Source organism: Balearica regulorum, chromosome 7, assembly GCF_011004875.1.
Source record: "Balearica regulorum gibbericeps isolate bBalReg1 chromosome 7, bBalReg1.pri, whole genome shotgun sequence".
Taxonomy (NCBI): Eukaryota; Metazoa; Chordata; class Aves; order Gruiformes; family Gruidae; genus Balearica; species Balearica regulorum.
The window spans coordinates 35,917,645-35,942,704 of NC_046190.1; the positions used below are offsets into that span (position 1 = coordinate 35,917,645).

The 25,060-nt window shown below is 36.9% G+C and overlaps 1 protein-coding gene across 2 annotated transcripts; it reads right to left on the reverse strand.

Annotated features, from left to right (window-relative positions):
• Window positions 1–430: 430 nt before the first annotated feature.
• On the reverse strand, window positions 431–21,477 carry DNA2 (DNA replication helicase/nuclease 2). 2 transcript variants are annotated; one of them, XM_075758889.1, is made up of 20 exons: window positions 21,358–21,477; window positions 20,301–20,480; window positions 19,078–19,261; window positions 17,568–17,713; window positions 15,888–16,013; window positions 14,820–15,039; window positions 14,167–14,284; window positions 13,696–13,861; window positions 12,233–12,427; window positions 11,017–11,247; window positions 10,411–10,527; window positions 10,203–10,312; window positions 8,822–8,931; window positions 8,088–8,312; window positions 6,795–6,988; window positions 6,599–6,688; window positions 6,313–6,505; window positions 3,384–3,473; window positions 2,569–2,751; window positions 431–2,441 (listed from the first exon to the last, which is right to left on the reverse strand). In XM_075758889.1, the coding sequence occupies exons 1-20, from the start codon at window positions 21,366–21,368 to the stop codon at window positions 2,241–2,243; spliced, it is 3,090 nt and encodes a 1,029-aa protein (XP_075615004.1). In that variant the 5' UTR covers window positions 21,369–21,477; the 3' UTR covers window positions 431–2,240. The 2 variants fall into 2 exon arrangements, with proteins under 2 accessions (XP_075615004.1, XP_075615002.1); XM_075758887.1 differs by having other exon boundaries at window positions 431–2,444.
• Between the last annotated feature and the right edge of the window lie 3,583 nt (window positions 21,478–25,060).

The following is a 25,060-nucleotide window of genomic DNA, read 5'->3' on the forward strand; positions in this document are numbered from 1 at the left end:
TTAGAAGTAGCTAAGGAAGTACAGGATTGTTCTTGTGCCTGTTTTTCATGCAACTTTGTGGAGGGATGGAAATACCTCCAATTTATTTATAAACTTATCTGCATGCTATTAATAATTCCTGGAGAAGCATAATTTGATGTAAGAAAATAGATAAACCAAATCTTAAGACTTTTGTATACACAGATCCCAAAAATAGAAAGAAAAACTTTTCTATACAAGGATATGTTATTCTGAAATCACTGCTCTAATAAAAGTATATTTTACCCTAGTTTTTTTGATCTTTTGAAAGACTCAGAGCGCATACAGTTGATGAAGAGTGTATCTTCACCTGAGAAAGAGGATATCCTGTCAACTATTCAAATTATTTTCGTACTGTTCAAAATATTTGTATTACATAAAGCAAAGTATTAACAAAGTATAAACAACTATAACAAAACCAACATCAAAATTTTATTATTTCAAACATTACAAAAGTTAGGGAGCAGTTTAAAAAAGAGTGAAAATGCCCATATTTAACATCTAGAAGTTTGTCTGCAACTATATGCACACAACTACTTGACATTTATCCAAGAGAAAACAAATACTAATGATTCTGAAGAATCAAAAGAATTTGCTTCCACTAGCAAGCTCGGAAAGAAGCTTCTTAGTAATAGTCTAGAGTATGAGGTAGTATAAAGAAACTAAAACAGATCTGTCAAGTAAAGGATATTTTGTATTGTATAGATGCTATCATCTTTACAAAAACCAGAACCTGAGCATGTAAACTTCTTAGTCATCAAGCTGCATCTCTAGTGTTGTTTCTTGGGATTATTTTTTTTTTTGAAGATCAGATAAACTGAAACCAGAGTTTTATTATGATCTTCAGCTGGGCAGTGTTTCACTTGAACAGATTTATCTGCTAAATATCTTAGTTCATGGAAGGGAGTTAAGGGAATCAACATCACATTTCTCCCAGATGTATGCAAAATCAAGAGATTAGAAAAGTTGTCAAGGGATCTTCATGAGAGATTAATTACATTATGTATATAAATATAAAATATTTCAGTATTTAAAAAAACAGAAGCACACTTTAAAGAACATGAGGCTTGGAAAAAGCAAAGGAAGTTTTTCCTGATTTTTTTTTCCAAACAGCACAACACCACAGCATTCTAATTAGGAATTCTAATAAATGGAATTCCCGTATGTAAACTACATTTTAAAGTCTTTAAAACCAGACTGAGCCCAGAAAACTATGGCCCAATGCAGCATTGGTTTACTCCCCTTCTTCTTCAAGTGTTTCCCCAGTCACTTATGCAGATAACTGTTTCTCAAGATAAAGGTGAATATAGAAGTAGCTATCCAGTATCTGAAGGAACAGAGTATTCATATTTCTGGTTTGTTACAAGTACACTGGTACTAAAACAACTACCTCAACAATCGGCTTAAAGAAATAAATGTATGTCTTATTTTACTGAAAGGAAAGCTTTAAAATAATTGAATGTGATTGCTGGTTCGGCTTCATTCAGATTAAACTGTATGCATCAGCACTGATACCCCACTAACCAGTTATTTACATTAAGCAGCACCAGAAGAAAACACACAAACGCCTGTAAAAGTCTCCATCTTCACAATCATAAAATGTTACACTTGTGGATACTTTCATGAGCCCCTGCTGGAAGATTGAAGATGTACCAAGTTAAGGAAGCATTTTGGTAACACACGGCTTTCACAAAAACACAAAACCTGTTTGAATACCTATTGGCAGTTGCAAAGAAAGAAGCTAACAAGGTCTTTCTTATTTAAATAGGAGATGGAAACAGCCATAGCTAGAGTAAACTCAGTACAGTACCAGAGAGAAAGAAAAAAATTTACAAGTCATCTGAAAGTTACACAATTTTCCATTCTAGCAACATTATTCATGAACCATTCTCTCACCGGCTGTATTTAATGGTACTTCTGAGGAAAACAATCACACTGATATTAAGATGCCAAGAAACTAGGATGATTAAAAAAATGCAAAAGCATTAAACATTAAAAATTCAGGCCTCAGAATTAAAATAAATTCTGTCAAAGTTGACTCGCAAATCAGCATGGCCTTTTTCTAGTTTTCAAGACAGTGAAGGTTCTAAATCCATTTATTAGCTCGATCTCAAGTATATTTTTGGCATATTTAATTACCACATTTTGTACCATGTTGCCAATCAGTGCTAAAAGTATAACCTAAATTATCAAAGATCTTCCCATCCTTATCTCAAATCTCCCTAAGTCAACCTTACCTTTCCCCTTTCACAGAACAGCATGGAGAAAAAGGATATCATTGCCTCAGACCGCAAGTGGTGGAGTAGCTTCTCCAAGGGAGGATAGCGGCACAGGGATGGAACGCAGCCCACCATGATTAGTTTGTGCTTGGCTCTTGTCAGAGCAACATTAAGACGTCGCCAGTCCTTCAGGAGGGTGCCAAGCTGCTAAATAAACATAATTTGCTCTTATTTTTCCTACTTAAATTTTAGAGTTTAGATAGATGCATTTTGAAAGTGAGGGGTTTAACTGTTAAAATTGACTGAAACAAAGTTATTATGACCAACTTACATTTTCATCATTACTGTTCCTAACAAAAGAGACAATGATTATACTTTTGTCTCTTCCTTGGTATTTGTCTACTGTGTTGACTTCCACTCTGTTCTCCTTCAATTTTCCCATCAAATCAGTGATTGTTTTTAATTGATGTCTGTATGGCGATATAATGCCAATGTCTGATGGCTTACAGCCAGCCTGAATGAAGAAACAAAAGAAAAAGTGTCACTGCAGTTAGCTTGGGATACTCATTACTGTCAGAAGACCCTCAGAGTTTTGGGGGTTTTTTTGGTTTGTTTGGTTTTCGGTGGTTTGGGGTTTTTTTAAGCAGTGCTGCAAGATATTGTATCAACAGTAAGTCATCAGTGGAACTCTAGATGTAGCTGGTATTAACTAAAGAAAATAGAAAATATTAGTTACTGCAAGTTTCCAAGCTTTCTCTTAAATGAGCACAAAGACAGATATCCTTGAAATCCATATTTTTCTTTCTTCCTCAAACTGTGAGGTGAACATTCAGAACTCCTAGTCTGTACTACTCCTGAAGCTGACTGGGTGAAATAAGGAAGGCAAACTCTCTCCCCTCCTTCACAAGAAAACCCTCATCTCTTAAAAGAATTTGGCATCCAGCTTTTTTTGCATCCCAAATTCAACTAGGCAAGGGACAGCGAACTGAATGAAGAGCTCAGGCTCCTCACTATACCGATGTGTAGCCAACCTTTAAGGTTATCCCTCAAACCATAACCCAACACACAGTCTCCATTACTATAGCAATGTAGAAATGCATCATTATAAAGCTGCCCCTCTGAACAATGTAATAAAGTAAAAGATACCTTAATAAATAAGGATGTGAGGAAGAGTACTAGTTTAGCTTCTGTCACATTACTTACTCCACCTTTCTCTGCATGTTCTGGTGCTGGAACCTTTAAAAATATAAATGGAAAATAATGACTCTTGCTGTCTATAAAGGCATACTATATTCTGATCCCTAACTCACTGTATCAACTGTATCACTGTATGCAACATTTTCAGCATCCTGCTACAACTAGTTGTACTTCTCCAAACAGCCACACCAGTATCATCTGAATGGTTGAATTTGGAGATCACTATAATGTTTAACATGTGAGTAAAGTAATACATAGTTAATATTTGTGAGAATATTCCAGGTAAGTGGTATCTGCTTACTAAAGCAGTACCACTGCACGTATATAATCTGACAGGGTACAATATACATCAAAATCTTCACAAATCCAGAAATTAAGCTGACTGGGTAGCTCATTAAACGTAATCTATGCTCAATGCCTAGCACACTACAGCACTGCAAATGAACAAAAAATAATCTAATAGAGATTGACAAACCCATATGCGACACTGCTGCAACTCTATCTAGCGGTCTCCTCGAGGCAGCACATATACATATATATATATTAATAGTAGGCTACTGCATCCACAAGTTTATTTAAGGATTCCAGCCACATGCAAAAAAAAAGTAGTCTGTATTGTGTTGCTGAAGTAGGGTACTACATACTTCAGCAAGAAACCTATTTTTCTGCAACATCTCCTCCAAGCTTCTTTTACGTGACATAATGTGTTTTCAGTATGTTGCATAGATTATAGAAGCAGAAACTATTTTCCTTCATATCAGAAGATTCCATTGCTTTTTCCACAACAGCACTTTCTCCATAGCTTGTCTCAACAGCTACACAGCTCAATACTTACTGTAAGCTAACTTGTTTTTTTACACTGACATCAGGCAGTCTAATTGTTGTTATGACCTGTCATACCACAACTGAATTAAGAGCTACACTGTTGTGTGTTTTTTAAATTCGCTATTCTGAAAACATCACACTTAAAGACACCTCCAAACTTGCATGCGATCAAGTTTTCTTCAAGCAGAAAAGCACTAGGTTCATGAACAGTTAGTTTCTATCCACACTGGCATAAATGTAGCCAAAAGCTATACAAAAACTATTTTAGGTAAAAAGAGTTCTAAAAGCTAGGTCATCCTTACATGTACTTACATTTATATTTATTACGGTCACATAGTACACCAAAAAACCTCAACAAAAATAACTTTGGCCTAGAATTACCCAGAAGATTGGCATTAAATCAACAATATAATTTTTCAACATTCAAACCCAAGCTGTCAGAGGAAGCGCAGACTGACACACGATTTGGGAGAAAAGGAACAAATAGATTTCTGATTACTGTCACAAATATGTTACATTATTAAACAGAAAGCAATTGAGGCATTTTTCTTTTCTAAAAAAGTAAGCATAATAAATGCAAGCTTCCTGGTGGTGTATTTATGAATTTTTTCCCTCTCCTTTCTCCCCTTTTGTATCCCTCCAAGTATGTTTCTTCAGAAGCTTTTCTTGGTTACACTATGAACAACAATATACAGGGGAAAAAAACAAAACCAAAAACAAAACACCACATTATAAAGAAAACAAAATGCATGCTGGTTGTGTTTGGGTTTGCTGTGAGTTTTTGGATTGGGTTTTTGTGCTGCTTTCTTCTTCTTCTCGCCCTCTAGGACTACAACAATACATGGAGTTTTGACGGGAAGTTCAAAAACAGATATGACATTATGTCTCAACAAAACCAAGAGTATTTTGGAAGTGAAACTTTCCTACTGGTTCTACAAACAGAACAGCTGTCTTATACTCAAGATGGGCTTTCTAGGAAAGAAAAAAATTGAAATGGAACAGAAACTCTAGCTTTCACATTACCCATTTTGGTCTAATTAATAGATGAACAGTGTATCAGCCAGTTTCCTACTGGGACAAGTCTCTTCCCTGGGACCAACTGTCTCCTTTCCTGTGAAAGGGATAGTAGCTATTGAAGTATTCCTGGAAAAGGTTCCTCTGTTTAGTTTAGGCATTTTTAGAAATTTCTGAGTCACTCAAGTAAACACTGTGTTTCTTCTTAGACCATTGAAGAGATTCTATCAGAATTGTTATTAAAAAAAAAAAAGAGTCCTGGAGAACACAGAGACTGGAGAGTCCTTTCCAGGGTCAGCATAAGAGATCATCAGTTGATACAATTATTGGCAAAACACAGTATTAATAGGTATCAACATAAAACCTGTTAGAGAGGAATACAGACTCAAATCTTCATAATCCAGTCACGAACTACAGTGACAGCAAGTACTAGAGACCACAAATATGTGCTGATTTATTAATCTTTTTACACATGCATTTAAACTGTCATTTTATCTACAAGTCAGTTTCTTTACATAATTCTTATCCATTCTAGAGTTTTATTTTTCTGGCAAAAGTTTGAGTCTCTAAAAAAGGACATACCTAAACCAACTTACTCCTCCCTCACACTTGAGTGTCTAGAATGTCAGCAAAATTCAATGGTGAATTACAATTACTCCTGCCACTAGCACATGGCTTAGACACCACTGATCCCCAGCTACTGGAAATGATGTCATTCTATGGTTGCATGGGCATCCAACATGACTACACACTTTGAGCTACATTCTGCACGTGAGAACAAAGGTTTAGTACATTAAATATTATCTTAATTAAACTTTTCAGCTGCTCTTAGATGCAACGTTTCTAGCAGTGGCTCTACCACCCCACTGTGATATTAACAACAGTTTTGCATGTTGCACATTTTACATATTAACTAGAAAACCATTTTTTAAAGTTATATCTTTTACCCTACCTAAGCTGTATGAAGTTTTACATATTGACTGTATTGAAAACATGCATAAAAATTACAATTTTGAAAGGAGAATATAACAAACTTTACCTTCTCTGTGTTCAGAAAACACACAGGTGTGTCTGGATCAACTACTTCCTTCAACCATGCTTTTGAAGCATCTGCAAGCTCCAGTTTCAATTTTTTTAGGTTGGGCAAGTTAACAGTGGCATTTGATACCTTCTCTGAGCCACATTCCAGTTTGCCTTCATACACTAACATGTTACTCAGTGACATAATTTTACTAAAGATTTAAAAAAACAAGAAAAGGTGTCAAATCTTGTGGTTTCAATTCTGTATCAAAAACCCTGATGTAATAAATAAAAGTTTAAAATACCTATTCATTCTGTATTGCACAGTTAATTGGACAACAGCATTTTGGTTTTGTTCCAGCCTTTTAAATAAGCTTTCACTCATGCCAAGATCTCTGTTACAAAAACAAACAAAACCAAAAAATGGTGTCAGGCAAAATATTGCAAGAGCCTTCCCAGAACGCAAGTTACTACTAATTGTCCAGCGGCATTTCATCTCACCTTGCTTCCGCATTCAGTACAAGTGGAGGCAGCTGCTGATGATCCCCTACCAGCACAAACCGTTTGGAGCAGAAAAGTGGGCCCAGACAGATGAGCTGGCTTATTTGGGAAGCTTCATCAACTATACAGAAATCAAATTGCTTCTGAACAAAGATGGGGTGATTTACTCCCATGCAAGACGTTGCTACCACTGTCTGAAAATTGAGACACACTTTAAGGATAAGATACATCTTATATCCTTTAGCATTACATTTTCCAAGGTAAAAGAAAAATAGTATTCGCCATTAAACTAAAAACTAAAATGTGAAATAAATCAAATTATTAATCCTCAAAATCAAACTAGCACACCTTACATATATACTGGCCTCACATTCTTGCATTGATTGCAAATGACAAACAAAAAACAGCTTTAGAGCAGATTGTACTAAATAATTCCTTCCTGCCATGTGTTCAGTGTGATATCAGGTTCTATACATATAGAATTCATGGAGCGTGCTGGAATGACTACTGTAGAAAATGATGTGGTTTGGGTTTTTTTAATTCCAAAGAGAAGATAAAACAGCAGCACAGTTCTTCCCACCACTGTGCTTCCACTGCAATCTGAAATGTCTAAAATATGAAACGTTACATCACTTACGACCTCAATCATTCACCTGCAGTGCCTATCAACAAAAAAGTAAATGGCACCTTTGGCAAAGTTGGCATTTACTCCAACTACCATGAAGCTTCATTCTTTCAACTAATTTAATTTAAAGCTACCACTGACTCAGTTAACCCAGCTCCCATTATAGTTTGCATTGATATTCACACAGGCAGCATTAATCTTTCAAGCAAAAATTAGTGTTTGGCCAGGCCAGGTTAGTTCCGCAGCACACCACTTCGTCTTCCCCATCTGCTGATTGTACAAGTGGCACAACCACCACAAGTGAGAGGAGAAAAGGGACAAACAGCAGCAATATGTGAATAAAGACAGAAGAGGTTGCAGCAGTTAATCACCACCCCGCCACACAAGATCTCAGATAAAAGCACTGGCATCTTTGGGACTTACTACTTAAAATGGTAAGTTACTTTGTGTGGACATAAACAATGCTTTTCAACTTTCCAACTGTTAATGTTGGTCATTATTGGCTATAAAGAAATTGAAGCAATGCAGAGATTGATTATCTTTTTCAGCTCAGATTTCTTACTGCAGTAACACATCTTTGGGATGGGTTCCTTCTCTGCCAAACAACCATAATACAAATGTAATTATCCTTATCAACTTGCAAGGCTAGCAAAACCCACTTTTTTTACCTGACTGTTATAGACCTCTTCCAAGTCTGTTACAGATTTAATTGATTTGGACCTGCAAATTTCTTCTTCTGTATATTTCTGTATATCTGGATGAACCTTCTGAGCTCGCCCCAAGCGCAAGAAGCCAACTTTGAATTTGGCTAGCTTTAGCAGGATATTGTCTACAGCAGTGTGTGTAAAACTAGTCAGAAGAACACTGAAACCACAAGCAGAAAGAATTCTCACCTAATGAGTGGCAGAGGGAAACAAAAGAAAAAAAATATTAGTTAACATACAAGAATCATGTTTGACTGGGTTACCAGGTTGCACATAGCTTCAGCACCATGGGTTTATACAACTTACAATGGACAAGTTACTGGCTTCCCAAAGAAGTCCTTTTTTTGAGCTTAACTCAGGATTTGAGGACTTGCTAACTTTTGAAACCAAAGAATTTTAACACTGAAGTGTCACAGAAGTGATTAAATATCACACTTCTGTCTCCCACATATATTCCTACACAAGCAAAAGAGAATCCTACTCCACAAAATACATTTTTAGTTCTACCAAATATAAGTTCTTAAGTAAAAAGAAATCTGCAAATTTCTTTTTAATAATAATTTCTTTGAAATTATGCAGATACCAGTAGACCAAGTCATGACAATTAATTTTGGACAGTATGCTTTATACACAGTATGTTTAATGCTCTCCTCCAAATCTCACCAAAAAAATGTAAACATCAAGGTACATGATCTTACTAGAGCACATATAGTAGTGGTTTTTCCTGTTCCAGGCATACCCACAATAAGTGTGTAGTCTTTTGAAAGCAACACTTGTTTCATTGCCTGTTTCTGAGGCTTATTCAGACCTTTAAAGAAAAATAAAAATTACATGTTGATACTTTATAATCATTGTAATAATTGCTAGTTAATAAAACTATAGTTTCTTCCTCCATAAAGCTCTTAACGAATTGAGCAGGGTAAGTCTGTAGGCTCTACTGAAGTGATGATATTAAACATAATACACAGACAACTAGTACAGGGTCTGTACTACGGTCTTAGAAATAAATCACTGAAGACATCTTTATTCTTAGACCTTTTGTGACTCTTTCTAATATCATAAATGACCACCTCCATATGGTAGTCTTGTATGGGCATTTCTATTTTGTCATACCCATTTTCATGTTCAAAGATATGGCTCACAAAGGGAAATGAACTGCTCACATAGTATCTTGATTAGAAGAAATGTTATATCAGAGCTGATTTTCCCCACTCTGATGCAAATAGGCAACATGTTCCAGCTATTTGGACTAGGCAAAGCTTGAGCAAAAAAATTAGAAACATCTAGGTTTATCACTGCCTTTCTGTAAACAAAAATATATGGCTTGCAAGTAGGGGAAGACACTGTTTTGCCTGTCTTCTGGTACAACTTAATCAGTCATTGTTGAGTTTCAGAATAAATGACTTCTTCTCATTTTCTACCCTTTCAGTAGTTTTCCAGGAAGCTGGGCAAAAGTTCTTATTTGAAGTAGACCTCAAAGCAACAAGGCACATCTCTCAGTCTTCAGACTGAGTTTTTATAAGAAGTTCTATTTGCTTTAAGAGAATTCAGTTAAATTTCTGTTTTCACAGACAACTCTGTCAGAGAACAATGATTTTCACCAAATGAGACACTGCCAAATACCTAAACAAATTTTGGTTTAATGCCACAAAGCATCACACACTACAGAGTAGCCACTCAGCAAGTGATTATACAAGTGAATGCTTACACCAAAGCCCATCTCCTTCCACTCTCTCAAAGCCTGCTTCCTCTATCCCAAGAGCCTTCCCTGCTCCCTGTTTCTTCCTTTTATAAGGGTTAGAGAGGTAATCCTGTGACACTGTTTGAAACTGCAAGCTGCAGCAACTAACAAAAATACAATAAAGTTCTAATCAAATATCTGGTTATATCTTCTAACTAGTTTACAACCACTTTAGTCACAAGACAGCATGCAAGGTAAGAACTTGTTTTTAATTTTTAAGCTGAAAACTACCACTTAGACCCCAAAGTAGAAAAATACCCTTATATTTAGTGTGATAAATGCTTTGGTTATAGAGACGTACTACTAAAGAGAGAATTTTGAGGAAAACCACTTTGTACCCTTTAAAATATTTGCAACAGTTTCCTTTGCTTCTGGAGGAAGGACAGAGCTCAAATGCTGAATAAAACGTGGTTTGTGGAAGTCAATTATCAAGTTTCGGAGTCTTTCACTGCGGATAAAAAAAACCAACCAAGAATCAAGAGTTAACCAGTTGAGAAGCTTTATCTGGAAATATTCAAAGTGTGAAACTAATTTGATTTTTCATACCTGACTGGGGAATCTTTCATCAATTTAGAAAGGTTTTCAAAGGGGACTCCTACACCAAAATCTCCTTCTTCGTGATCTAACCTAAATATGGTGTTCTTGGGGAGCTTTGACAAATTCCTGAAGGATGATAGTAACACAGACAAAGTAATTCTGTTTACAAGCACCATGTTGATGATTAAATACTTACTACTAAGTGTTAAGTGATACCTCCTAGGAGTCCCAGAGTAAAGCCATAGCTAGAAGAAACACACTAACTGACCTAAATAAAACATGATCAGAGCTCAATGTAAAGGCCATGTAGCCTGAATAATGAAAGTGACCATTAGCATAGTAATCACAGTGTCCATATAGTCTCATGTTGGAGACGTAAGCAAATGCAGTTTGCAAGCATACTTTTATTCAAACAACCTAGTTAAATAGACAGGCATATACACTGGCCAAGTATCAACATTTTCAATCAAGATACAAAAATTTCCAAAGGGTACTTCCCCAAGCCCAGCAAGAAGAGTCAGACCCTGTCAGAGTTTTTTGGACACCTACAAGTACCCTTCCTGAAGCCAGTATCACAGTGTTTTCAAACAGGTATTTTTCCTTTTGTTCAATTACCTGCCCAACAAACAGGAGACTTTTGTAACGCTGACTTCTCTAACATAGCCAGTAGCCAAACCAAGTAAGCCATTTTCCTCTCCGCTCACAACCACTCGATCACCGACCAATAGGTTTGTTCCAGGTATGGCACCATTTTTACGTTGGAAAAAGTGTAGATACTGTCCCTCAGAAATTTCCTGCACTTCGCCAACTCTGACCATGCTTCCAACACAATCGCCAGCCTTCTCTCTGAAGATGTTAGAAAAAAATATACTTTAATATTTCTCTTACTGAGAGAATCTTAATATTAAAAAACCCCAACCCACAAGTAAAAAAGCCTCACACCACCCACAACCAACCACCAAAACCAACACAAAAACAAACAAAATAAAAATAAAAATCCCCAAAGCAACAAAAGAACCCTCAACAACGCAAACACACACAAGAAGAACCAGGAAGATTAAACAGTCGCTTGACAATAGCCACTTTGACCAGAAAAGTTTAGTAAGAATATGTAGAACCCTTGCACTTGTTCCAAGAACAGAGTCCAATATGTAGGCTAAAGTTATCTATAATATCCTGTTAAAAACTAAATACTGAAATTTATGGATCCACTTCACTAAGATGTTCCGTATTTGCTAATAGAGTTGCTTGTCTCACTTAACTACTCAGCTATGTTTCACTTCTACAGATGCCTTGAAATGGGCCTACAAACCGCCAATTATTTCTTCCACAGCTGCTGGACTGTGAGATGTATAACAAGCTACTTCAGCCAACAAGAGCCTTTAGTCTGCTTTTATCCACGTTCAGAGCCACACCTAGAAGTATGGTCCAAAACACATCTTTGTCAAGTAAACCCTCAGGAAACCAGCACGATGAGCTGGGATCACAGTCAGCACTCAGCCTCAGCCCCCAGAGACACAAATGAACAGAATTGTACCACTTTTGCTTCTGAAGACTGAGGTTGCAGTGTGCTGCTTCCTACACACAACTTAACAACAACAAAAACTCAAATATCATATTGCAAATACAAACACAATAAATCGCGTAGGCTAATGTCACCATTAGGTCACGTCTCACAAAAAACCTACCTATGCAAGTAGCATATTTGATTATTTCTACAAGCACTAGAAAACACCTGTTTTTCCTTGTGTTGAGAACACAAGTTGACAATGCCTCATTTCTAGTTAGTGAAGGGAGCATCGTTTGTACCAGGTTAGAAATTACATCTTACCTTTCCAAAGAAGGTGTCATCCATATATTTTTATATCCCTTTTTACCCTCTGCACTTTGCAGCTCCAAAGTTAACATTAGATACCACAGGCTGAAATACTCTAAGTGGGAGGGTTTCAGGTGCTGGGTCTCTCTTTCAATAACAGGTACCATAGCAGGAGGAAAAGACACATTGGCCATCTTCTGTTCTACAGCTCTGGGAGTAGAACCAAACACAGGAAAGAGTCAACTTGTATCTTTTTTTTTCTTGCAAGTCTATATGTACATAATGCCAATCTAAATTTATACTGTAACATACCATCTAGATTAATCTATCATCACTGAAATAAAGTTGAACCTGTATCCTTTGTTCATGTGAACAATCTCATATTAGTAAGTTTGCATCACCTCTATGATTTTGAATTATTAAGGATGATAAGTTGGTCAAAGACTAATTAAAGACATTTCAAGAACAGTACAGTATATATTTAGATGGTTTATCTTTTATTCCTTTTTTTTCTAAGATACAAATACTATAGTGAGATTTAGCTAAGCAAAGGGGAATTTAATTATTAATAAACAAATTGGCTTGAAGTTTGCTTATCTCAAAACTAAATATCAATAGACATTATACCTAATCAGGTATAAAGTTAGTTCAGAAGTTAATAGCTACCCAGTTAGTAATAATCCTGTTGCTGTAACAACCGAATATTAGAAATAGTATTTCACACAAAACATTTACAAAAACACATTGTGTATGCCCACAAAGCAAGTTCCCTCATCATATAATTTTACCCCTAAAAATTTTAAAAATATTCAGGAGTTACATTTACACAAGATCACCCCAAAAGCTCTCCTGTTCTAACATACCTCATTTGATCTCTTCAGTATATGATTTGGTTCTGGTTTTTTATGCAGCATAAAGAAAAGACTAAAACTTATAAAGTTATTGAATTGTTTTTAAAACCATTACATGAAAATTTATCAAATATTTGCTCATGACATCTCTAACAGGAGATGCAGTAACACTTCAGCAGAGTAATATCAATGTATCATTACTTGTGTGTTATCCTATAGGGAAACAATCATCTACAGAGTCAAAGTGACAGTTGTTGTCCAGCCATCATTCATCCTCAAAAGACTGCCCATTTCAAATAGTTGCAAGAATACAGCTTTTTTAAAATCATAATTAACTTAGGTATAACAGAAATCTGTTATTGTCATCAAGTATTTTGTTGAGACTTATCTCAGATTTTTGTCTTGCAGAAAGTGTACCTGACCAACCACATTAAGTCTCTGCAAGATCAGGGACTTGCACTATAAAAGTTACAGTGGGGTCTATGGAGCATTCTATTGGGGCGCAAGAGTCCTCAGTAAAGAAATAAGAAACTGTCAACCACAAAAATGAAATTACAGTATCAAAAGCTACAATAATTCACGCTTATTTAAAAAACACAAGTTTGTTTGGGTTTGGATTTTTTTTACCTGCTGTATAGAAAGCAATTGTGTATTTGGGAGCAATATTTACAGGCTTGACTGTCATCAACTACAGGAGGCAAAGCAGCAAGCTGCGACTGCTGTCTTCCCGTGGCAGATTTATAAGTACTGTGTGTTAAATAGAAGGCCACATGGTTTCTTAACTTCATTAATTCTGTCAAGAAAAACAACAAACTAAGCTGATGTTTTGGGGTTTGTTTGTAACAATTTCTAACTCAAAAGTAACTAGCCATCAACTTTTCAGCCAGATAAGAAGTGAGTATTCATATAGCAAAGTCCTAGTGAAGTATTAATAAAACAATTAGGTTTTTAACATAAGCTTATTGGAATTAGTAACATTATCACAAGCGATACATCTGTAAGTACAGATGTTCATGAGAGTAAACCTTACAACTATTACTAAAACGTTTCATTTTAATTAAGGTAATTATGGTTTCTGGGAAAGAGGAACAACTTTACCTCTTCGGTCCATACGAGCTCCAGAAACAGGGTACATAGTACCAGTTTTAAGATAAAGAAGAAATCCAGCTTCAGGATCTACTCTCCGTTCTAAATTCAACAACGTATACAGAATAACCTGCAAACATTATATATAAACTTATTACAATGTCTTAAAAACAAAATACGCTGCAAGGTGTATTTAGTTTTTCTGCAGTTTATATGGTTAAGCAGCCATTACTATCACAAGTAATCTAGAAGCCATAAATAGTAAACACCTAACCAAGAATTTCAATTAAAAGGCATCTTCCTTAACAAAAGTTTATACAAGGGTACTACCTCTAGATCAGACCAGTTATCTAGAAACATGTACAACAGTAATTCCTGAAGCAGTTTGCCTCAGCCTAATATCTGAATGTAGTAAGAAGAGACTAAAGAACAGATATCTCAGGATAAAAACTGCAAGTGTGATTGAAAGTAGTAAACGTATTTACTTCTCACTCATCAGTTCACTTTCATTTTATATCAGCAGCTTTGGGCATGCTAGGATCAGCCATCCATAAGTCTAGCTGATGCCACATACAATGTGTTTCACATTCACAAGACAAAATAGGTCATCTAATAAAAAAGTATGCGTAACCACTGATATGAACTTAGACATTTGGTTTTTGTACCTGACTTCTGTGTTCTATAGAATTAGATTCCTTGCCAGACTTGAGCTCTAATGGCATTATCCTAGACTGTACTCCGGACTGGCGATGGATTTTCACCCTGGCTGTAACATCAATCTTTCCCTTCAAGCCAAACCTTGGAGACCAGATGTTCTCTTCAATGTCTAAGATGTCTACAATCTCTATCTTAGAAGAGAAATCTTCTGGTTTTTCACCACTTGACCTAGGAAGAAAATTAAATCAGAAGTTACAATTTCCTTATATTAAAATGTGTTGCAATTAAATATTTAATATTTTTGCATTATAAGCACTCTTTAGGCACTAGCTTTAGAAATAAAGTGCATCAAGTCTCACTCAAACTATCTTCCCATTAACAGAGGAAGTACATCAACATTACTTTAAACTGCACATTGGCATGTAGTTTTGCTATTCACCTAAATTTTAAAGTTAAAAAAGAATCTTAAACTGTTTTTAATAGGTTATGGTCTTTTCTGAATAACCACACTTTAAAACATTTTGATTCTTCAAAAAGTTTAATGATATACACTGGAAAACAGCATAAAGATTTTACTCAGACCTGCCATTTCACTGAAACTTTAACACGCTATGGCTAATACTATTAGCAGCAAGAAGCCACAGACAAGAGCAGCTCAGCAGCAGTTGAGTAAAATCACCATTTCGCTGATAAACTGTTATCTTAGTGAAGAATTACATTTGATTAATAGTTTCATATCCTGATTTGTAGGTCTTGCACATACTTGCAGTAACTTCTAGCTTAGTCAGTAGATCAAACATGCTTGCTTTTCTAATTACTAAAATTTCTACTCTGAACCACACCATTTACAAGGATTTTAAGACCAATAAGATTTTTATGTCGCTCAGTCTTCCCCAGGATTCACAACAGCAGTTAAACATGCAGCTCTCAAGATCAGCTATTTTGGCAGTGAGGCCATGAATTAGCTCCATATCACTGAACAGATTTGCATAAAAAGTGCTGTTCTAAAAGCTAAAAGTGAACAAAACAAGATATACAACTTAGAACGGTTTTAACTTTTAATTCTGGCTTCTTACGGTTTTAGTTGCATTTTATTTTGGTTAGCTGGGTTGTGCATGAAGTCTTCCGCCCATTTAAAAAATGATGGCAAATATTCTTCCACTTCTTGCATTATTTCTGTTTGTTTCAGATTTAAGTGATACCTAAAAAATAAAGCCATGCACATTAAGGAGACAGAAATACTAGATTTGCTGCTGGTACTAACAAGATTTTGCCTCAAGTAGTAACAAGACTAATGGAAATAACTGTCAAGTTTGACTAAACATCTGTAAATTGTAGGTAGCGACAGATTCATTAAGGTTAAACTCAATTACTTCATAAAACTACAACTGACCATCCATTACAAGAGATAAACTACACTATGTTTGTTTCTGATGTAACTTTTGAGATGACAGGTGTAGCACAAAGAAAGCATCAGCATGGTAGATGTGATGAAACAAAACTAATAGACTGCAACAAAGGAGCACCAGACTCATGCATTTAAAAATGGCTATTCCTATGCTTTATGCAAAATTGAAGACATTAAAAAAATTTTCAGAAGACCATTTGCTTTTTGTCTGAATGCACTGATCTACTACTTGTTCTTCACATACATTTTGACAGGTTTCAGACCATTTTAATTGGAAAGGAATCACGAACCTCTTCAGTTGCAAATATACAAGAAAGCAAAAGTCTCATCACACAGAACATAATCATGTGGCATTAGGTAATTCAGTGGTGGCACTCACTGGAAATAATGTTATTATTCTACAGCAACAGAGAAATACAAGTGGGTTTTACACAAAAATGTTCATACAAGTGCAAACGATTGCAGCCAGCAGACTTTTACGTAACCTGCTTTTCAATTCCAACAAATAGTAGCCTACATATGCAAAGAGGAATTGCAAATCAATAGTTTCAAACACAGAGGCCCAGAGTGACACAAAATCCTTTAAGTAATCTTAGCAGTCACAATCCAAAATATCTACCTTCATAACAGAACTAGAGTAATAAATCTTGTTACCATTTTAACTTCCAACTCATCTGGAGCTAACAGATACTGTCATTGCCCAACATATAATTTAGAATCTTTTAGATGTAATAGCTTTTTTATGTGACTTGAATTTTATTTTACTCAACACTGCAGTAAAATCTTAAAACTGACAGCCATTCACCTTGCCATTTTCTGATGGAAATACGAAGACTATTTATTATGCTAGTGTTTCTATCAGCTTTGCAGAGAAAATAAGTTACAGGTCCTCTAACAACTGAGCCATTAAGTAACCTGATAAAGAATACAAAAATATCAGACATCTCAATGCTTGGTCAGTCACAAGTTTCTAGTTCTTCTCCCGAGGATTAAAGTGAATTATACTCATCATGTTTAACTCAGCTTTGGGAGATGCCTGGAAATCTAATGTTACAGGCACAAACACTCCTTGGCCTGAACAAAAAAAAAAAAATAAAAATACAGCTACAGTCACTCCAGAAACATAATTCAGATCTATAGAAGTAGCTCAGTGGGGCAGGCAAATGAAATTACATTATGAAACAGGGAAATATTTTACTCAAAGATACTCAAGTTTCATTAAAGCAAGGTCATTTGGCACAATATTCTCCCCATATTAGTACTACAGGTTTTAAAGTAATTTCTCTGCTAGTTCATATGTTCCTACCCTGTCTTCTAAACATAAAAATATACCTGCAATGCTACTTACATTTCCTTGAGATACTTTTGTCCATATACAACTTTATTTGCTAGTTCTTCAACTTTTTCTTGTGCCAAGTTATTTGTTACCGATTGTTGGAAAATGTCATGAAGAATTGTACCAATCAGTGTTTGGCGTGAACCAGACTCGGAGCCCTGCAACAGATGTCATATAACATATATACATGAAGATTTATGCCCACTTCATGCAAACTTTTTCTATAAAATTTCTGGGGTTTATTTGCTGCACATGATGGACTGCACTTATTTAATTGCAAGATCGTTAGTTTTCACCTCACTAATTAATACATATGCAAACCTGACTGTGAAAACAACCAAATTGAAATGTGTCCCTCCTATTGCTTTATCTCTCATTTTTAACCCAACCCTGATAATGTTAGGACACAATCCCTATGTGATTGACAGGTACAGATTAAAATTTTGAACAAGTTTTGCCTCTGGGCAGTATTAATAACAGCATTTCCTAATGCATATACTGACCTTTACAATCTTACAGATACTTTTTTTTTTTTTTGCATGAAGCAGTTTCCTGTGTTTTACCAATTTATACAAAATTATTCCAAGTATCCCCAGAATGGCTCAGAAACCCATCTAACCATCACCAGGACTGGGCTCTGTAGACTCATAAGAATTGAAAGTGGTGGTAAGTTACGACTTCTGCATGAGCCACCACCGCACAACTGGTAATCTAATCAGTATGGTTTTTAAGTACTTACAGACCCGGCACTTGTGGGTTCCACTCACAACTGGAAGGTGGTGTTATCCTGGACTCAGAACTCCCAAATAATTAGTTTATTCCTATTATTTCTTTAATACAGACCTGACACCATCTCACCCTGTACTTAAGTTTCTTGTTTCAGTCACAGGCTCCCAGTGGCTGTTTACCACTCCATTCCAGTTTCCTTGCCAATTTGGATTTACATGTCTGGAAGTTTTCCTCAGCTGAATCCACATATCAGCAAAGACACTTCCACAGGAAACGTTTCCTCTTTCCAAGTTCCAACAGCTAGATTCAGATTCCAGAGTCAACACACACAAACCCTGATTACAGCACATGTATATTCCAGCTTGATCTTGAACTAAAGCCTGCTTCTCGTAGAGTATTAAGAAAGAGTCTTAGCTGAATGGGCTGCTTTTTCAGAGGCTTTTAACTTGTCCAAGTGTGGTTATGTTTTCATATGGCCGACAAGAGGCACGTCCCTCGCAAAGGGTTCATATCCACACAAAATGCAGCTAGAGATTTTCAAAGAAGTTGCCAGAATTTTGTCCCATTAATTATATTAAGAATATAGGATTATTTTAGCCAAATTTATCAAAAAACACAAGAAGCCCAGCCACAGACAGTTTCCATTCTAAAATATTGTGTTGGAAACATTACAAAAAGCTAATAATAACATTTTGCAATACAGTATCTCAGCCAGTTTTAATAGAACCAAACTACTAGTCTCAGTGAAACAGTAACCCACTGATACGCTTGACACTCTAGGATTAACACTTACCCTAAACCTTTCACTCAGCACTGCTCTTCTCATACATCGAATACTATTTGATATTGTAGTGCCAGAAAGCAGCAGATCTGGGTAAAGAACTAGGTATCCAGACTGGTCATTTATTATCCAGGTACCAGAGCTACACTCCCCTTCTAAATGAATGATGTCTCCTGGAACAACTGGAACAGACTCCCTATAACGTAAATACATTTGAACAACCATTTGCAAGCTAAGGACACCACAAATTAGAAGTTATATATTAACATATATCAGATTCAACATACTTCAAAACAGGAGGTTACTGTGATTCTTTTTTTAAGTTGACCTAAATAAATTTTGAAAATGAATAAAGGAATTTTTACTGACAAAACTTCAATAGTTTTGAGTATTGGATCATGCGTCAGGACAGCCTGCACGTAGGGAAATCCTATTGACTTCACGTTATTCCAGATCCATGTATTAAGCCATTTCAGTATCCTTATGTTTTATACAGGCATACTACACTTTTTAATTACATGAGATTTACCTTCTTACTTAACAATTATACTTATTTCAGAAACTCAAAAAAAAAAGGCAAAAATATTTTTAGAAGTTTTAGGGTTCGGGATCTTTTATACTTGCTCCTCCAAGAAATGCTTAGACTGCTTTTCTCCCATCTTTTAGGCTTGCACGGAAAATAAAAAGCAGTGCCAAATAGCATGCACGCACCTGTATGTTTCAAAAGACTAAGCTAATCTTCTGTAACATACCACACAATGCACAAACACCTTAGAGCCCTCACTGATTCACACTTGAAAAAACTTTTGCAGTAGAGCTCAAGCTAAGGTGATTTTAACAGACTGTATAAAACCTCTTGTTTAACAGACATATCTTTGTGCATTTATATGTACAATGAGGGTACATCATTTAGAAGAACACTTCTAATTGTTGCAAGACAACACTGAAAATATCCCGCTCAGAGCTTATGGCCTTGCTGTTCATTTGTACAAAGACAAATTAAAACTTCCAGGTAGCAATATCTATTCAACACAAGTTACATGACATGAGTTCTCTCAAGATGAATATCCATTACACTAATAGACTGATAATATGACATTAGATAAATGTTGTGTCAGGATTCCTTATCACTTTTAAGTGAGTAAAATACATCTCAAAGGCAACACAAAGAAGAGTGACTTAGTAATCCAATATTTCATCCTGTCTTCAAGCATCTACATTTCTGTATGGATTACCAGCCATTCCTAAGGATGCACAGTTCTGTATCTTCCAGTGACTGAGATGATGTAATTGTCAAGCATTTCTCAGGGTCACTTCCATTTCTCTGTACGATGTTGACTTCCAACACACGGTATCTGTTGTTCAACCCATTCCTCAGTATTGTGTCAGGGGAGTCAGTCACTTTCTTCTGAAAACTGAAGTAACAATTCGTTACTGCAAAGACATGACACTATTTGAAAAGAAAATAGCCAACCCGTATACAAGAAGAGAGAAAGCTTCAGGTATAAACTCAGTTTTTATATATATTTAGTGGGGTTTTTAATTCTATACAGGCAGAGTATAGGAAATTTTCTCTCTGGAAATGTTGCCACATTGTCTCTTCGAATGGACAGGGATGAAAAATGAGCATTTGGACATGAGGCATAAGCAAGAAGATGTAAGTGTTAAATAAGTTGCTCTATATTGCAGCTAGTGCTTCCTTTTGGTGTCCATATACACATACTCATTTATAAGTTAATTATATCGTACTGCAAACCCTGTGCTTGCGAGAAAGCTTGTATCTCCCTGAACTCTGTAGAGCACATAAAAATTCCCACAATCACTCAAGTACCTTAAACAGAGAGAACTAACTTTTTCCGCCTTAACCTCAACATAAAGCTAGCCAGAAAACTGCTATTCGAGGTTCAGTTACCATCTAGCCAATAGCCAAAATTTAGAGCTCCAGGGCACAGAGAAGGACAGAGCTCCCACCAGGAGCCTGCACCCCGTCCCGTAGCCGGCTCTGCCCAGCGCAAACGGCAGTTACTCGCCAAGCAGCGGCGGGTACCTCTCACCGATTATTCCGGGCGGCGCCGAGCGCCTCGTACTCGCCCCCCACCCGGGATGAAGGTCCCGCTCCGCCGCCCCTCAGGACTCTGTTCCGCCTTCCCGCGCCCGGAGCCGGAGGGGCCGCGAGGCGGGGGAGCGAGCGCGCGAGGCAACCCGCGCGCCCAGCTTTAAAATTTCAAACCCCCCCCCCCGGGCTCCCAGCTGTTCTCCGCCCATTCGTTCTTCCTCCTACTCCGCCGCTACCTGTCTGCCATGAACAGATACTCTGCCGCGCACGGTTGATCCCGCCTCAGCTCCGCAGCACAGTCCGCACACCGGTCCCGAGGCGCACAGACAGGTAAAGCGAGGGACCCTGCACGCCCCCCCCCAAGACCCCGCTGGAGCGCAGGCGCAGTACAGCCCCTTTCCCCGCCCACCTCCGGAGAAGCCCCGCCCTCTCGTCCCTCCCAGCTCGGCCACTGGCGGAGAAGCTGGCGCAGCCAATGGGAGGTGCCGGAGGGCGGTTCTCCGCCGGGGTTGGGAGGGGCGCGCGCTTCCCGCGCGCGGGCAGACGGGTTGAAGGCGCGAAGTGGCGCGCGGCGTCGCCAGCCGCTGCCGTGAGGGAACCTGGCGGTCCTTTGGCGCCTGAGGCGTTAGTTTACACAGTATCAAGTGCTGTTACAACCGTGGCCCCTTTTCTGATACCAGTGCTGTAGTATGAGGTAAAACTAGATGTGCCTTTTGGTCCCAGATGCTCACGGATGAATCCCAGCCTGACGGTTAAACTTTTTCTCTGGTAAGAACTTGGGACATTCAGTGCTGTTCACTGACAGGCTTTCTGAGGTGATACAGAGGTTTCAGATACAGATTGCCTTTCTTTGGCCACAAAACCACTACTTCAGCAAAGCATTCTGGATCTGATACCATCACTTCTAGCAAAGATTGAAGGACACAAGTATTAAATCTATTCTTAATACACTAGGATGACTGTTCTGTAGTTTAAATGTCAGGAAAATGATGTATTAAGAGTTTGGTCTTGTATCTCTTTAATGTAGCCAAACATTGGGGAACTGTGAGGCTCTAGTCCTGCAAAGACGACAGTTTCGGCCAATGGTTGACATCCCAACAGAAAGATCAAAGCATGAATTTTAAAAGGTGAGAACATACTTAAATTAGCCCCTTTAGTTTTCTTTGGGATAGTCCTGAAATACATGCAGTAAACCACATTAATGTCGCTTTCCATTGCAGAACCTCTACTATAAGTTTATTTGTAATTTAATAGTTATATGTCAATACTATTAAATGCACATCACATAATTTATTATGGTATTAAAAGAGATTACAGAAGTACTTTTACTTTGTACACTGTAGTCTCTTTCATGTTGCCTATACATCTTTCATACACTAACAAAGAAATATCTTAACAGAATATGGTTATAAAAGTACATAATATGCTTTAAATATTTTTCTGAAGTTAGCCAAAATCCAAGCAATCTGGGGAATCCCTAGAGAGAGTCTGTGAAATCCAGAAAAGCACCAAACCTTACTTTAGTACAAAAGTTGCACTAAAGTGTTCAGATTATGGCTCATTTAATTCTTTATGGCATCAGTGGTTGAAAAAAGTGTTCTTACAATTTTAAGATACATCAGCATTCTCCATCAAGTTTGAACTGTGTAAATTCAGGAATTTGTCAAAAATTTTGTTATCACAAGACAATTAAATTTGTTCCTTCCAATCCTGTGACAAACAGGGAGTTAGCTATCTGTACTTACAGTTAACGTGCTTTATTTGCCCTCATTTTTTTGCACCACAGATTTATTCAGGGAAATCTATAAGGGGAACCTACAGCTGTGTCTTCTCCAGCAACTGACTCAGTAATACATACCTGCCTGCTGCCACCCCAGGTAGCAAGTTTATTTCTAAAGCTAAATCTCAGATTAAATTTACCTTGCATCAGATCTAGCAAGTATGCAACCACAGTGTGAGCTGGTTCAGTAAGGTGACGCCAATAAAATCCATTCCTTTGTTTTGCTGAGTTAACCTTTCATCAAATCAGCAGAAGCACCATGGTATCTAGTCCACCTACCCTGGCTGAGGCAAAATGTCAAACAGCACCCAAAGGTGCAGTTAGATAGCAGACTAAACCAGTATAAATTAGCTGCAAGGAAAACCATCAGCTTCCGGAACTGCTTTACTATGCCACCGTGTTAGCACTGTAGTCAGAGAACAGGTCAAATCCTGCCAACAGGAGCAGAAAGGAGAACGAGAGTACAGGAAACCTAACTCGGACCAGCTTAAAACATCCTGGGATCCACTCTGGGGATGCTCAGGGGGCAGTCTGTCACTCACGTCACTGAAGCAGAGATCTCAGCTGAACAGACTCACTCACACTAATGGCACAGAATAAAAACACAGTTAAGGACCAAGCACAGAGATATTTTTTTATACTTGTTTGAATTGAACAAATATGGTGTTTTGAGTCACAAACATAAAAGGAGGCTTGTTACAAGTGTCTTGGCACATTCCTTTTTCAGGAAAGGAGGGAAAGAATTTGAAGAGCGTCAATAGAACTTGTCCACCTTGAGGTCTCAGGTCATTTAAATGAGCAACAAAAAAACATCTGGAGAATGTTAGTAATGAAATAGAGACATAGGAATTAATCAGTGTAAAAAATGGTTCAAATAAATGAAACTTCTGTGTAATGACTGCAAACTGCAATATGGGTCATACATAAATGCCTTAGTGACAGCAGGCAAAATTTTCAATTGTAAGAATGTGGAGATGAAGGAGTCCTGAAATGGTGAAGCCTTCTTTTCTCATTTTATGTCATAGAGTAAATAGGTGGGTTTAACAGTTTAAAAATATTACCCAAGGCTACATAACCAATTCTTCAAAAAAATAATTACTTCACTGCATAGAACTATTAGTTATGAGATTATTTCCTAAAAACTCATATCAGAATAAAGACAAAGATATTCAAGCCCCTTTCATTTGCTGAAAAAGTAAACAGAAAAAATAATTAGAAAATATGTGATTAAGGCATGGAAATGAGCTTGGCTGGAGCCTAATCTTCTTCTTACTGGCTAGAATTAGATGTTGCTTGTTCAGTACACTGAAAATACTGAAGAGACTGGCAAGAAAAAACAAGGGAATAAATCCCTCAATAGTTCAAAATTAAAATAAACCCAGTTTGCATAGGGCTGTCACTGGAGAAAAAAAGGATTTACATTGAAGTTCCATGTTTCCATTGTGGTAGTTGGATATTCTAAACTTCTGTGTTCTGAGTAAGAAATACCTGAATAAGCTTCCAGAAAGAGTTAAAATAGCTGCTTAAAAAAATTAGAAACTCCAGTCTCCTACCATCTAGCCTCTGGACAAAAGTATTCTTTCTTAGTCCTTGCTCAAAAGTATTAAAAATACTTCCAAATTTAAAATTATTCATACACTTTTGAATTTTATTTTGAAAAACTAATCTTGAAAATAAAGCACAGTTTCATCCAATGGGTCTATTTTCCACATTCAATATCCTACTCAATTATTTAGGGGACACTTTTTACTGCTCTTTTCTTCTCATGACTGAATATGCTGGATTCTGCTTTATTCTGCCTAAGACACAGCTCAAAGCTATTTGAATTCCTTAAGTGTATCACTTTTAGCAAAATTAAGATGTAAAACCCTAAATTTAAACATTGTTAACAGGGCAAAGAACTGGCACCTGAGAAGATGCTTATTTGCTCACACAGTAAAACAATACAGGAAAGAAAAATGGCACATCTCTCTTTAATACAGTGGATATAGCTCTGCTGCAAGGACTTTAAAAGATAAAAATTCACTGTGATATTAGTTAGTTTTCCTTTAAAGGAAACTAAAGATCAGATGAAAAAATCTTATTTGTTGCCTCTTAATTAAGAATGACAATGTTACGTAGATTTTCCTACAAGGGCAAGCATACAGGTAAGTCCAGAA